Genomic DNA, 16579 nt, shown 5'->3' on the forward strand with positions numbered 1-16579 from the left:
CCCCCCGGCTCAGAAGGAAACTCTCTGTCATCAAAATAGCAGGCTGTTTTTCGACTTTCTCCCTCCCTCTCCCCCATTGTCTTTTAGTGGGGTGAAAAGGTCTTAACTCTTCTCTTTCTCCTCCCAAATTTTGCTATTAATAACTTTTCAGACGTTGTCACGCATAGACTTCCACTCACTCCAGAGGGTGTTTTTTGTTTGTTTAAGGCAACGTGTTTCCTGCTCCAAAAGCCATGTGTCCCAGAGTGGCTGTGTTGGGATTATTCCACGCTCACTCTTCCCGGCAGCACCTTTGCTTCTGGCTGGAAATGGGAATTGCTGGCAGCTCTGTGCTGGCCCTGAATGACTACCTGGGCTGTCACCTGGCTACTTTTTGAGTGAGATGAGGTTACAATCTTTTCCCTTTAGTGGCTGAGAAAAAAGCAATTGAGTACCGCTCCTCACTTTCTTCCCCCCCACCCTTTTTTTCTGCTCTGGAAGGAGAAATTACCCTTTTGAACTTGGCATAGGATAGAAATTAACTCTGCAGTTATCTAGTTCACATAAATGTGCTTCCCACACCACTCTCCAGGTGGATGGCCCCTCAACCAATGCTTTTGATGACTAAATAGGGTGCCAAATTACTTTAAAAAAACAAAGATAACAGTTTATATATAGTGCCTTTCCATACATAGTCAGGACACATTCCATACATGTTAAACCTGATGCAAATGGCTGCAAGGCTCCAAAACAACTTCCATTCGCAACACCACAGTATGAATTCTCACAAGCAACTGTGTTGTTAAACATAACTCAGCTGATTGCGTTGTTATTTTAGAACGCAAAGATTTTAGGGCTATATTCCTGCCCAGACCCAAGGGCAGACTCAGAGTATGAGATACCCGTGTTGATACCCAGGGTTCAATATCCACTTTAATATGTGTTAAATAAATATGTGATGAAGTCAGTGATTCACAGCTTCCCAAACAATCTTGGTACAATATAATTCTGCCCCTAACTGTCTCCTGTCCAGAAAAATACAGTGTCTCCCTGGTACATCTTGCCACGGTCTTCAGGCTCTTCCCCAGCCTGCACGTCAGCCTCCTCTCCCAGCTGTGTCTTATACACATGCAGATTCCATCATCCACATCTCTACTGACATGGAATGCTGGGTCCTTTGCCCCGACCTCTGTTTCTTACCCATAATAGTCCACTTGGGGCAAAGCTTGCCATTTAAACCCATCCCTTGATGGGATGGGTGAAAATTCCCTTTTAACTTCTTTAGATTCTATGGCCTTCATTTGCTCAATAAGTACTTTATGTGCACTGGGCACTATATTGGGCCTACAGAAAGTTTTTCACTTTCTGCTTCCAGTAATGTTCTCATCACACCGCTGGTGGCACCTCCTGCCTAGTGCTCACTTGACTCATTGTTTTCTGTAGACTGAGAAAGGGAGGGGACTGTGCCTTATTCATCTCTGTATGCCCCAAGAGAGTTGATGACATCCATTCAATTAACTGGCTTTGAGTGAATGAATCAATAAGTGAATAAGTAAATACAGAGATGGCCTTTGGAGTCATGAGGTTGTCCCCCAGCCTTTGTATTGTAGTGATTCAGAACACTGTCCTATCCTATTTAGGAATCTTCATTTTAAACACATAATGTATAATATGTGGGGAATTATCCAAAAGAAAGCTGTAAGGAGAGAAGTGTTGTCAATAACAGTAGTTACCATTCATTGGGCACTTACTGTGTGCCAGGTGTTTTGATAACACTTTGTATGCATTCCCCCATTGGATGCACATAGATTCCCCCATGAGGAAGGCACTCTGTAATCCCCCTTTTTACAGATTTTACAAATTTAGCCTAATTCACTCAACATCATACAGATAATGAGTGGTAGAGTCAGAGTTCAACACCACATGTGCCTGAACTAAAGCCTAATCCTTAATCTCTAAGCCAGTGTCTAAACCAAAAAACTCACCGTGTGTGGGAGATGGTGGAGATTCTTATGTGTGATAACATTTGAAAACTAGAAGGTGAAACAGTTCCTGTGTGGGGGAAAAAACCGAGAGCAAGGATTTAAGAGTATTAGAAGAGGGAAGGAGGCCCAGCTTAATCCCATATCTAACTATGAAGAAGGGAAGGAAATAAACCACTTTCCTCCATGTCCTTTATAGATTTGGGATTTAATACAAGTCCATCAAGGGAAGTAAATATTTCATATTTATGTATAGAAGGATAATCAGGTACAAAAGAGACAGTAATCTTTTGATTTTGGCTTGTTTCGTCTTTGTAGGTAATAGATGATTTAAGCAATGGTACTTCATAGCCTCAGGGAAGAGAGGAGTAATCTGAGCAAGATATGGGCATTCCAGGATTATTGCTGATACGGGAACCAGATGGCCTTTTCTACTACATAAGTGTTTCTTTTTTCTTTTTGGTTGTACCCCAGTTCTTTGATACTAAGAGTAGAAGAACATAAAGTAAAAAGACCAAAAAATCCATGGTTAGAAAATAGATGACTCATTTTGTAATACAGATGTGTCTTCTTTGATCTAGGTAATTGTATTACCAGCTTTAACCATCACGGACAACAGAAGTCATGATTAATTGAGTCCTGATTAAGCAAGAAAAGTCATTATTAACCAAAAGAAGTCGTGACTAATTAGCAAAGTCATGATCAGCCAACAGAAGCTACGAAGAACAACCAAAGTCATAGTTAACCTGCACAAGTCAGAAGTCCTAACTGACTAACCTGATTACAGCTCAAATCAGTAGGTCTTCTGCTAACTTCAGAGAAATCTATTCAGGTTCTTAGGTACAGATAATATCACCCTCAAGAAATACATGTGGCATTCAGGAATGTTTTAAGGAACCAAGGCATAACAAATTCAAGCCTATCACTTTGGCTCTTATTATAACTAGAGCTTCATCACTCATTCATTCAGCCAAATTACTGACTGCAGATCTACCATGTGTCAGGTTCAGTCCCAGGCCTGGGATATTCAGCTGGTATGTTCCAGTACAATTTTATTAGTTGTTGTAAGATTGAAATACTTTCCTACTACATGTTGACTAGCCTTTGCCTTAAGTCTTCCCACCACACCACCTAAAGTACACTGTTCTGAATCCAGAAAATCCATATTAAACACTGCCAAGAGGCCACCTCAGGTCCACCAACTTATTAGCTCTGGTTTCTGAGAGCCAGCCTTCATACCCCTCTTTGCCTCCTGTCGGGGAGGCATGGATACCAGCAAGAAGGGTAGCATACATGGTGGTACCAGGACACCCTAATGGAGAAATGCACAATGCCTGTTGGGCTTCCGGAGGCTTTGGCCACTGACTGCAGACTGGCATTCCCCTGTCACCCATGTACCCTCTGAGGCAGACAGTGTTATTGTTTAAGACTTTAAGTATCATCCTTGCATAGGTGTGACATGAAAGGAAAGGCAAAATACCAAGGTTGCCAAGGGGAGGAAGCATTCGTGTATGCTTAGATCAGTCCGAGAAGCCTTTCTGGCTGAGGTGATCTTACAGAAGTTTCCTGGGATTACAGGGAAGAGAAAGTTCCCAGAAAATGAAAGAGTAAAATTGTGGTGTTAGCAACCCTAGACTTGGTATAAGAAAACCAGGTCTTAAGGCTTCTATCCCTAATCTTTTGGACAGTATCAAAGCATTCCAACTTTGTCCCTCACAGATGCTGCCAGAGGCCCTGCACAGAGATGTTGCAATGCCTCAGTTCTGAGCTAAATGCAAGCACCATCTGAAAGCCCCCTTGCTGACCTCCTGTAAGCCCCATGCTGTTCTCAAGAAATTGCCATTCATGCCCAAACACAAGAGGAGGTCTCTTTTTCCTCAGTTTTCAAACACTACCTTTTCCTTGACCATTCTCTTTGCCCATAGAAACTCCCTCAGTCTCACCCTTGAGCCATCCCAACTTATCACTCCCTGAAGTGATGACACACTTGGATCCCAGAAGTTCACAACTGGAAAGTACCTTAGAAACAAATTGCCCCGCTTGGGAGAGCGTTAAGCACTAGAGGGTTATGACTTGCTGCAGGCCTCACAGAGGCAATGAGGAGGCTGCAGCCCTGGGGCTCAACTCCTGGTCCAGGGTTCTTCCTCTCCTGTGTCCTACCTCCTGTCCTCCCAGGTTGCCCCTCCAGATGAGACTAAATCCATCCTCCTCTTCACATGCTCAGCTCTTCAGTCTTTTTCTCCTCCAGCCATGTCTCCCCATCCATTGGCTTCGTGAATTACCCCTGACGTGTCTTCCCATCCGGCAGCTTCCAGAATTATCCCCTTTCAACTTAGTACTCCTTAAGCTTATTTTTACACGTGACAAATTTTTGGATTACAATTTTGCTTCCCAACATGTGAAGCAACTACTTTTAGGTGGGACAGATCCATGGCTTTAAATCACATTGAATCACATCGTGAGAAACTTGTTTATTTTCTTTGAATTCCTGAAAAAGAAAGTCTCAAATCGGATATATGCTGATATATTCTCTACCATTTGTTCAGCTCGCTTTTCAGCAAGGAGGGAGGAGGCCTGGGACTCCAAGCCTTTGGCAGACCCAGTATCCTGGGAGACTGAAGTGACGTCTGATTAATGTATTATCTGACTTAATTTTATGAGTGCCTTTACTACTCAAAGTTGGTGCTGGTTTTCCAAGTGAAGCCCGAGATTAAGAGTTCCCATTTTAAATCATGTTAAAAATAAAGGGAAGAGTCAACTTATATTAAAATATTACCTAAGTAAAATTTGGATGATGTAGAGATATATCCTCCCCCCAAAAACACACACACACACACACACACACACAGGGTCTTCAAAGCAGTGGTCTACAACCAAGCAAAAGTTTATGTAGCAATTCATAATTTCCACAAAGGAGAAGTAGGATTTGTATGATACAAACCTCTCTTTGGCAGAGGGCATTTCTGTTTACCCAACCCATGTATAAAAATACCTCCCAGCATATATTTTAGTCAGCAAGTGTTCTTTATGCCACGGTGGAAATGATTTACTGAAACTTAGACCTTCTCCTGAAATCCAGCCAAAAATCTGATTTGGAAAACCAAGAAGTCCTATTTAGTTTCGGCCATCATTGTTACTGAACCAACTGACTGGGTAATTAGTGACATATAAAGTTCTTCAATTCCCTCTTCTTTCCTTTGAGCATGATGAGATTGTTTTTCTCCCCTCCACGGTCACCCCTGAAGAATTTGCTGAACTGAATATTTGCTTTTTAATAAATGGAGGAGGTCACCTTTGCCCATACCTCATTTTCCTCATACACGCAGAGAAGACTGGGTCTGCCATGGTGTCAGTGTTCCTTGGCGGGAGAGCAGTAGAGGGCTCTGTAAATTGAGGCAGTACATCTGGCAGCCAAAAGTAGCCCTAGGTATTTTCTGCAGGGAGAGATATGTTTTGAGGTGACCACGCTGCACGGCTTCTGTAAGGGTTTCAGCGTATTTGTAACCTGTTATTTTAGATTCTGAGCATATTTGCAGCTCCAGAAGTACAAAAATAAACTGTGTTTTCTTGGAAAACGGTATGTGTCTGGGATGTGTGACAGGAGCTGCACCCTTAAACAAGATTTCCAGGCACTTACAGTTAAACCGTGCCAGTAAAAATATGTTTATTTAGACATTAAAATCCTGGGGTGCCCGTGTAAATATCCTAAACAATGTGTGTGCCATGAGCTTTCTTTGCTAATGTGCTTTCGCTGAGACTGTTTTCAGTTCTGGCTCCTGCAGTGTTAATGTACTACAGGGGAGGTTGAACTCAGATGGCAAGGCTTGCTTTCTCTTCAGCACAGTCTGTATTTCTTACATTCAGGAGAATTGTTTCCAGTGCGGGCATAGGTCACATCACGACTGACAAGGTAAAGCTCCTTAGTTTTAATACTCCTAGCGACAGACTGGTTTTGGCTGGGCAGTTAGAAGAGGGAAAAGGCATCAGGTTGTTTATTTGCCCTTTCAGTACTCAGTGTTCATTCATCTATCTGTTCAACCAGCTTCACTTAGTTATTTGCTGCCTGCCAAGCTGTGGGTAGAAAAGAGGACAAAGAGAAGGCCGGGGACCCTTCCTTTGGAGCCCCAAGTCTACTTTCTTTCATGAATGTTTCGTAAAAATCAGGAGAAACTGCTTCTTTACTCAAAATATAATTGTCTTTGAATTGTCTATAAACCGCATTCACATTTTCAGTAAACACATCTCAAAGATTTAAATTAATGAGGGAAACAGTGGGATGACCAAACTGGTTTAAAGGAGGAGGTAAGAAAAATACGCTGGTAGGCAGGAAGGAAGGGAAGAGGAAGGAAGGAAGGACGGAAGGATGCTGTCATCAAATTGCAGAGTTCAGTTAGATATTAAATGGCTAATGTCTTATAAGACAGTAAAACAATAATCTTTGGGGTTCTAATTCCTCTGGCAGACAAAAATTACGTGTGCTTCACTAGTCTTCTACAGTCTTTACAGAGCCTGGGTCCATCAGTAGGAAATAGTAAGTCAAATAAGGTTGCACATCTCAGAAGTGTTAGATGACTCGTAGGTGGGCTTTTCGGTCAATGCTGAAGTCCAGTGCTGCCTGATAGAATTTTCTGGAATGATGAAAATATTCTATATATGTGCTGTCCAACATGGTAGACGCTGCCCAGATCTGACTATTAAGCATTAGAAATAAGCATTAGGATAATGCAACAGGGGAACTGAATGTTGTATTTTATTTAATTTTCATTAATTTTCATTGTTTTTTTTACTTAAATAGTTACATGTGGCTTCCATATTGGACAGTGTAGCTTTAATATGCCATTAAATGGACAGATAGTCATTTATGCCTTTTTTCCAATTTTGGACAATTTTTTTCCTTAACACTCTGTGAATTGAATACTTGAAGTATTTTAATAGGAGTTAAATATGTAATAAAAGAACTCAGAGAAGACTCCTTTGAAAAAGAGCTAATCCCGGTATGAAACAGATCACATCTTTTGCAAATGTCATGCCCCCCATATTGGGTTTCTTGATAGTGGCCTCACCTGAAATTGTTCTGGCCAGCAAGGGCACCGGTTATGAAGCTAAGCCTGTTTGAAAGGGATCCAACTCTGCCTGATGTTTTCCAAGGGAATCAACTTGGTATTAACTTTCCTTTAGCTAGATAATCGCAGCATGTCTAGTTTTGATTAAAGGGGGCCTCTTGGTTTGTAGCAAAAGGAGAGCTATTGATATTTCACAAGGATTTTAAGATTTAAATAACTTAGCTTTTCTTCTGCTATCACTCCGTTACTCAAAAAAGAAAAAAAAAAAAAGCAATCCATGCATTGATAAGGTTGGCTTTGATTTCTCATAAAGCTCTGTTGTTTTACTTAGTTTTCTCATCTGCTTGCTTGCAGGGTTTTTTCCGCAGAAGTATTCAGAAGAACATGATTTACACTTGTCACCGAGATAAGAACTGTGTTATTAATAAAGTCACCAGGAATCGATGCCAGTACTGTCGACTCCAGAAGTGCTTTGAAGTGGGAATGTCCAAAGAATGTAAGTGGAGTCTCCAAAATTTTTTTTTTTTTTTTGCTCTTTTTTGCCTTATCTCTAAATAAGATTTGCTCAGCTTGCAAAATCAAATCATGAAGGACGTCAGCGTGTGGAATTCAGACGTGACACTAATGATATCTTGCCACGGGTAGGTGTAAGCAGAGATGACATGAAAATGGAATAACTATGGAGATTTTCAGATAAAAACTGAGTGGCAGTCAGTGAAAAAGCAGGAGCTGGGTGTCGTGGAGGGCAGATTTATGTTCCAGAGCAATCACTAACTCACCCTATATTCCGGGGGCGTCAGAAGCATGCAGCCCCTTGCTGACTCCATTTCCCCATTTTCCTCAGGAGTCTAAGGATCTTTAACCTCTATTGGTGAGGATTAAACAAGATGAAAGGTATGAAAATTAACAGTCATAATAATTTTCCCTTTTTCAGAGAGGGGAAGGATCATACAATTTTAGGTGTGGAAAAAACATTCGGAAATTGAAGGCATTGGTGTTTTTCCATATTTGACTCAGTTTCTCTCCTCCAATCCATCTCTTCCAAACAATGTACATTTTCTTAGTGAAAAAGAGGATACTTTAATGAATTAAAAATTGGCAAGTGGTTCATAAACATCTGCTAATGGGGATTTGGAATACATATCCTTTAATACAGATAGACTATATTTACTAACCAAATTTCTACTACTTATATGTTCTGTGTGATGCATTTAGATGTAGGAAATAAGAAAGTGATAGGAGAATGGCTTGGCATGATCAGGCCCAGGGAAGACTGGGCTATGTGCCAGGGGAGGAACCTGCGGGATTGCTGATTTTTCTTTGCTCCATCACTGGGGGTTTTGGGGGAGGCCTGGTGTGTGAAATGAGGCACTGGGCTCAGTGCTGTACAAAGACTCTGGAGATGCCTGAGACATGGCCACTGCTCACCCAGAGCACGGGACAAACAGCCAGGTACCTCAACCATGCTCCTACAATGGGGCTGGAAGAATTATGCTACGAATCAAGGGCACTTGAATTTTGGAACTGGGAAATGTGGGCCTGGGGAGAGGACAGACTAAAGAGGGAAAAACCCTATATCCAAGCAGCAGCCAAGCTCTGCGGGTGCTCATCTGGGAGATGGGCCTCTACTGGGAGCTGTTCCGTGGGGCTGCAACTGGTGTTTCTGAAAACCCACACAGCTACCCTTCCCAACTGTACTTCCATCCTTGTGGAAGGAACTGCACTCAGATTTCAGTTTGTTCTTCCACTCCTTAAAGTTTCTACACTTCCAGGAAAACTTCAGAGTTAGGACCAATGCAGTCAACTCAAGCCAGTCAGTATATTTTGTGTTCTGTCCACAGCCATTGCCCTTTGTGTTAGCATGTAACCGAGGCTGCTCCAATGAGAGGGAAATGAAGGCGTAAGTGTAGAATACTGGGACAGGCATACCCTCCCTCTGACATCTGTGAACAAAGAAACAAGAAGCCCTATGCACCCAGGTAGCTACCGTCTACTTGCCAAGGGAGCCGACTGTGGAACAAAGCAGGCACTGTGGCTGGAAAAATAGAAATCAGGCCCTTAATGAAATCATTAAATTGATAAACCAGCCAACTCTGTGAAACCACTGCCTCCAGGTCATTTTGTGATGTTTTCCAAGAAGAGCCCATTAGAGCCTCTGGAGTTAAGGCCCTGCTCATATTCAGAGCCCTTATAAACAAGAGTGGCCCAGTCGTCACACAGGAAGGCCTCCTGCAGGTGCCATCCCTTCTGGAACTGTCTTTTTCCTCTGGGCTCCTTTCTCCTCTGCAGATGACCACATTTCTTCCCATTCCCCTTGATCTCTCCAAAATATAGAGCTACTCAATCACTTGAAATCAATGAACATGGAGACAGGGAGCAAATCTTTAATTAAGCCCCAAGTCCTATCACTGGGGAGAAAAGCATGATGACCCGGAACAGCCAGATCATTTATGTGTGTGAGACTCACGTGGGGCTCACCTAATGCTCCATGTTGGGGTTTTTTTTTTTGTTCGTTCGTTTGGTTGGTTGTTTTGTTTTTGAGATAGAGTCTCATTTTGTTGCCCTCACTAGAGTGCCCTGGCCTAATAGCTCACAGCAACCCCAAACTCTTGGGCTCAAGTGACTCTTTTGCCTCAGCCTCCCCAGTAGCTGGGACTACAGACACCTGCCACAACGCCCAGCTATTTGTAGAGATTGGGTCTTGCTCTGGCTCAGGCTGGTCTTGAACCAGTGAGCTCAGGCAATCCACCTGCCTTGGCTTCCCAGTGTGCTAGGATTGCAGGCGTGAGCTGCCCAGCTAATGCTCATCTTTGGTCTGATGTTTCTGCAGACGTGGATGTCATGCTGCGTTTCTGTAAGAAACTGAAATTATAAATGAGTAAGCCAGATGTGGACTCAGGGAAAACCAGTACTTTTGCATTATTTTGTGTGGGCTGGAGACCCATTTCCTGCTTACATTACTTAAAACCCATATCCTGCTGCTCTGTTAAAACTGGCAGCTTGGTTGGCAATTAAAAAAAAAATAATAATGTTTACAACCCCAGGAAACCTCTAGCTTCAACCCTCAAGGAACTTATCACCTTAATTAGATTTTAAAAATATAGAAATGAAAAGTAAATGGGATTATTATGTCCAAGTATACAGAATAAATATATTTTTCTTAGAAGAAAATAGAAAGAAAAGAAATAAACACTTGGAGTATAGGGATTGAGAGTCTAATAGGATATTTTTAAAGTTGTAACAGAAGGAAGCAGGCAAATATGAGAATCAGTAACCAATTACACCATAGTATACGCAACTGAAATGAACCCAAGAATAATAGACACTCGAAGAATGTTAGAACTGAAAAGGGATCATAGAGATTGATTTTCACTCACCTCTCTCATTTGACATCCAAGTACACTAGGACCCAGAAAGATGAAACGGTTTTCCCAGTGATCCCTGACTGGCTAAAGACAGGACCACAACTATGGTTCAAGTCTGCCACCTCTCACTGCCTTCTCTGAAATAGCAGGATTAGCAAGAATCACATTCAATTCTGGTCATAGAACATGTCAGTTCATTAGTAGGTGTCAGAACCCTTTCCATGCAAGTGACAGAAAACCCGGCTCAGACTGGCTTAAGCTAAAAAATTGACACATGTAACCGAAAAGTCCAGAGTGATAAGGTTGGATCCAGTGCCATCGGGGTGTTGTTTCTCTTCCTCTCTCATAGCTGATTTTTGCTGTGTTGGCTTCATTCTTGAGAAGATTTTCCCCTTTGGCTGACAAAGATGGCCCCCAAGAGCTCCAGGCTAAGAGTCTACCCAGCAAAAAGAGAGACACTCTCAGATCCCAGTTATTCCATTAAAGCCTGGGGATGGATTCTCATTGGCCTATCTTGGGTCACTATTCAAGGCCCATCCATGAATGCCTTACTTTGGCCAGATGATACACTGTTGTCATTGGCTGAGTCCGGATCCTGTCTCATCTCCAGAGCCCAGGACTGAATTGACTCCACCCAAACCACAGGGGCCTTGAGTAGGGGAGGAAGAGTTCCTCAAAGGGGAATCAGAAAGACAGAGGGGAAAAAACCCTCACATCCACCAGAATATGTTAAGTTTCACAGTGCTGTTCTTTATGCTGTAGGAGGGGGAAAAAAGATAAAACTGAAGAAATCTAAGAATCATATTATAGCAATAGCTAAGATGACCGATATTTTCTGTGTGCCGGGTGCTACACTAACCACTTTTGGTGCTTTGTCCCAATGATCCTTATAACAACCCTATGAGATGGGTTAGTTACCGCCCTCCCTCAACCCTCCCTGCCTCCCTTTGTGGAAGCAGGTATAGAAACTGAGGCACAGAGAGGTTAACATACTCTAGGTAACACAGGAACAATGCTGGGACCTGGAACCAGGTAGTGTGAGTATAAAGTGTGTATTCAAACTGAAATACGTGCTGCCTGCCAGAAAAGGCAGCCTTTAAAACTTCTAGTTCCTTTTTCTACCTTATTTTATTGTCAGTGGTTAATAAAACAATAACCACACTCCTTGCTCCATATTAGGGATATGGCCCCCTAGAAAATTAAGTGCAAATTTAATTTCTAGAGGTAAAATTTGATTTTAAATGTGTGAGAGGATTTACATACTGTAAAAGAAATTTGTTAATGAGGCCACCCCCAACAGTATGATTATTTCTTCATTTTTCTGTTTTGTAAATGCTGGTGGGGTAGACCTGATATTTTTCACAGCTTTTGTAGGAACAGGGAAGCCGTTTTGCAGAGGAATAGCTGTCTGTCAGAACATGAAATTTGAAAGTAGTAATGGCAAGTGAAAAAAATCGATTTTCAGCAGCATTCTAAAAGTGGTACAGAAATTTATGAAGAATTGGAGAAAGACGCCAAAAAAAAAAAAAAAAAAAGCAAAGTGGTTCAAAGTTGAGTGATGAGTTTCTGCTGGTGGGGTGGAAGGCTTATAACAATGTCAGCAAAGGAAAGCCCTAAAATAAAAATAAGGGAAATGTGGGGATGTGGGAAAGCCCTAAAATAAAAATAAGAGACAAAAAAGGGAAATAATAAAGGAAGACTTAACGTGTGGGATTGTGAAGGAGATGTCCAGACAAACTTAGGATAAAGATAAATGGCTAATCGCGCGTGATGGAGAAGAAGATTCAAGATGGTGCTGTTTAGAGACTATAGGAATGAGGCCCTAGAACGCCTGACCATATGCATTTGAGTCTGTTACGGAAAATGAATAGTTTAGATCTGAAAGCCAGGACTCAGAAAACTATTCTTTAAGCGAGCCGGCCTTTTGTAAAAAAAGAAAATGTTTGAAATAGTAGAAAATATTTTGGCTTTGTGGGCCATCAGGGCTCTATCTCCAGACTCACCTCTGCCATCATAGAATAGAAGCAGGCATAGAAATTTAAAAAAAAACAAAACAAAACAGGTGTGGTTCAGTTCCAATACAACTTTACCAAACAGGTGAAGGGCTGGGTTTGTCCCACAGGCCATAGTTTGCCAACTTCTGCTTTTAAGTAACCCTCCCAATAGCTGAGGATGGCACTTATGGCATCTTCTCTGTGATCTCATCCCAGTCACCTTCCACCAAGACACCCCAGCTTCCAGCCACACTGGGCTGTGGATCCAGGAGCCTTAACTCTCTGTTTCTTTAAGGCTTCTACCTCCTTCTCCTCGAGTTGAACCCCATGAGCCTACTGAAATATCATTTCTTCTTTGAAGCCTGCCCCAGGCCTCTTCCCAACTCCGACAGAGTTATTCATTTCTTCCCCTTGTGTTCCCAGAGTGCTTTGCACGTGCCTCCATGAGCTGCAAACTGACAGGTGTAGCTGTAAGTTTCACACACACAGAGTCTCCCTGGCGTCACTATAAACTCCTAAAAGGCAAACATCGTGTCTTTCTCACCCTGTAGCTCGAACTTAGCTTGATGCCTTGGTCAATGAAATTAGAGTGGTCAAGGGTTTAATTGGGGCTAGTTTTGAAAGACAACCAAACCCACCTGCTCCCTGGCTTTACTTTCAGAAAAATTGTCAGACACAAAACAATTCTGGGTGTGTGTCTGTTCAAATCATAGTCATCCACTTGCCTGATAGGGACCCAGAACAAGTTCTTCAACTTCTTTGAGGTTGGGTTTTATACCTGGTTAAGAAAAACATTGGTATTGACTAACAGCCCATGTGTGACTTGAGAACTGATGCTTTTAATCCTGTTTAGACAACAGGGTTTCCACAAACTGCTTCCTCGTCCCCATTCCTTCCCCTAGAAGATATTAGATCTTCTCAAATCTAATTATTAAAAGGATTTGTTCTATAAAATTTGGATTCAGTCGAAAGACCTCACTTGAAGATTTAAGGCCGCAGGTTCCCCACTGCTGAATCTCATGCTTTTGCCAGTAAGAAAGGTTGAGCTTGGCAGGCATCGTGTGTAACTGTGTTTAACAAAAGCCCAGTGCAGGTGGGGGAGGCTGAGAGGGGCAGGTGATGGGGTTAGGGGCCTTACCTTCATGAAACCTTGGTTATCAAGTTGCTCACTAGCAAAAGAAGGAGACCCAGAGATAGGCTGGACAGAGAGGTTCAGAAGCCAAAAATACCATGCAGGCAAGGCCCCCTCCCCTCCAAAGAAAGACAGGAATTAGGTCAGAATCTTGAACTTGTTGCTGTGATGAAAGAACAATAGTGGGCCCTGGGTATCTCCAACATTTGGCTGATTCTCATGGGCCTCTGGCCTCCCAGCTTGGGTGCCCCCCACCCGATGCCTATAACAAAGACACCACAGAAGGGGCTATGCCTACCACCCCCATTCTATTTCTTCTTTGCTTTCTGAAAGTCACTTGCCATTAATTCACACAGGGGGCCTCTTTGTCTTGCTCTGTGAGGTTTTGTTTATGTGGCCCATGCCCTTGAGTCGTGGGCAAACCATGTCTTTGATTTTGTTTGAGAATGCTATTTAGCGTTTATTTCATAGCATTTTTTCCTATGACAGTTTCATAAGTGTATTTGTAGAGTAGAGCAATTGAATAATCTCTGAATTTAAGAGTCCCTGAGCACTCATTGACACCTTCTCATTTGGGGCATATTGAGCTTAAAAACAGCTTTTCATAAAGTCTCTAAATTCCGATTTATACTTTAGACATGAACGTCCCCCTGGGTCGATTGGGTGGAATGAATGTGCTTTGTATGGACACTTAGCTACTTCCATTGGAGAATTTTGTTGTTCTGCGTTTCTCTCATTTCCCCTTTAGTGTTAAACTTACATTAAAACAAACCTTTTGGACTAAAGGCACTTAACCTCAGTTAAAATCACCTTTGCTGGTGCACAAATTATATTGATGTGCTCATTGGTTCTACTGCTGGATTTTACTGGCTTAATAACAGGGAAATTCATATTGTAGGTTGCCCTGTGTACTTGGGAAATTACATAAAAATCATCATCAGGGCACTTAATGTCTTTCTAATTTTAGTTTATTTCTTCATTTGTTCCCATGTTACATCCCGGCCTGTTACTACATTTCCAAGGTTCATTGTGATCATTTTGTTCTGCTCAACAGAGACGACCATTAACCCTCCCCTTCTCCCTTTGCTCCTGGCACACAGATCTCTAAAGAGCCCCCCAAAAGTAAGCCAAAGATTAGAAACTTCATGTTTTTATATCCAAAAAAAAAAAAAAAAAAAAAGGTCCTAGAAACTGGAAAATAAAAATCTGCTGCCCCTGTCTACTTGCCAAATGTTAATATTTGCCGCATCTGTCCGGGAGATTAAAAACAAAAAAACAAATTCCGTTTGGGCAGCAGCCGCCCAGTGATCTCAGTGCCACTGTGGGACTTGGAGCCCATTAACACTCCGACTGCAAAGGAAGTATTAAAATTCCTTCAGCTTTACTAACACATTTCTCCCCGCTGCCTGTCTCCTGGAGCAGGGACACTCAGTACATTCTCACCTCAGAAAAATGAGAAATTTCCATTACACAATAGAACAGAGCAGGGGAAGAACAAAGGACTTTGACGTTAGCCTGAGCTGGGTTCAAATCCGCCCCTACCCGTTAGCTGTCTCAACTTGGGCATGTTGCATAATTTTGCTTCACGTGGACTGCACTGACCACAGGACGGGGGCTGTCACCGTGGCCTTGCGGGACTGCTCTGTGGTTCTGACCTCAAGACGGTAGTACATTTAGCACCGTGCTTGGCACACAGTGGGCGCTGACAAGATGACAGCAGTTCTCTCCGATTCTTCTTCAGGGGATGACCCGGTTTGGTGCTGCTGTTGTTGCTGCCACAGCTGTGTTCTGTTATAACTACAGCCTTGATTATGCTTCAGGAGGAAAGTGACGAGTAGAGGCTCTATTTGTTTTTCATTGTTTATAACGCCACAGTGGAGATGTACAGCCCTAAATATTATATCCCAGCATTAAAAATAAAGCTTGCAAGCGTAGTTTCTAAAATAAATATCCGCCTTCCTCGACTGCTGCACATGGAGAGGCAGATGGCTTGTTTGCCCAGAGATGCGGAGACTTGTGTAATTCTAGAATGGGAGAGGATCCCAGTATTGTGGAACCCAACTCCATAGAGAAAACCGAACTGGGGTATTAGAAAGGATGCCCAGCCCCTCTTGCATCAGTCAGCTAGAGGCTAGGCCAAGGGGTCTCCCAGGCAGATCACCGAGGAGGCAAAGCCTCTCCTCCCTCCCAGCATCACCCTGTCTCTGCTCGTTTGGCACCTTCATCTCTCCTTAGGCTTTTCTGGGGACTTTGCAGCCTGCCTTTTCTCTGGATCCATCCTATCCCTTCTCCCAACAAGATCTTATCCACCCTTTGACCCCATCAGCAAAACTGTAGCCAGCCACATGAGAGGAACACTGGGGAAGACGTCAGTGATACCATGACCCTTAATGGGTCACGAGGAGCTTTGCCACCTGCACAGTCTCCTGTGACTTCAGGTCATCTCTTGCACCAGATAGGACAGGAATAGCATGCTGACTCTCAGTTTCCTGAGATTCAAAGAGGATAAGAGACCTGCCTGAAGTCACACAGCTGGCTCACACTGTAGGCCTTACATCTAGTTCCCAGCATCCTTTCAACTACACTTTGCTTTTCGAACAGTGAAGCTCTTGCATGCATTGAGGTTACAAAGTTCTCAGTATCTTCACCTGTCTTGGATCCCAGATCAAATATTCTATCCACATATATGTGATTTGACTGGATATGCCAGGGGTTCCCCAAAAAAGTATACACATGTTAAGAGATCTTTGGAAATAAAGATGCCAGGGGTCCCCCAAAAGTATATAAATCGCACATAAAACGAATGGGCATAGCCTGTCTACGTACACCTCACCAGTAACAGTACCTTCAATTCCACTTCAAAATACATAGATCATTGCTTAAAATGTGTATACATTTCTGGCACCTTATGTATATACTAATATACTGTAGTATTTCCATGAGTATAAACTCTGTAGATAGTGATATGAAGCCTAATTTTAGGGAATATTGAACTTGTCACGGATAGTATCAAATCATATAATGATAAAGTTGGACCCTGCTCAAGCTTCAGTCAGTCTTTTCA

General features: G+C 42.5%; 1 protein-coding gene across 1 annotated transcript in view; it reads left to right on the forward strand.

Moving 5' to 3' along the window:
• Positions 1-16579, forward strand: part of RARB (retinoic acid receptor beta) — a 159893-nt gene that overhangs the window by 59087 nt on the left and 84227 nt on the right. Inside the window, exon 3 of the mRNA XM_003781749.3 lies at positions 7379-7520. Within this exon, the coding sequence (XP_003781797.1) occupies positions 7379-7520 (142 nt within the window). The remainder of the gene's footprint in view (positions 1-7378; positions 7521-16579) is intronic.

Source organism: Otolemur garnettii, unplaced genomic scaffold (genome assembly GCF_000181295.1).
Source record: "Otolemur garnettii isolate 467f Iridium unplaced genomic scaffold, OtoGar3 scaffold00002, whole genome shotgun sequence".
In the NCBI taxonomy this organism is placed as follows: Eukaryota; Metazoa; Chordata; class Mammalia; order Primates; family Galagidae; genus Otolemur; species Otolemur garnettii.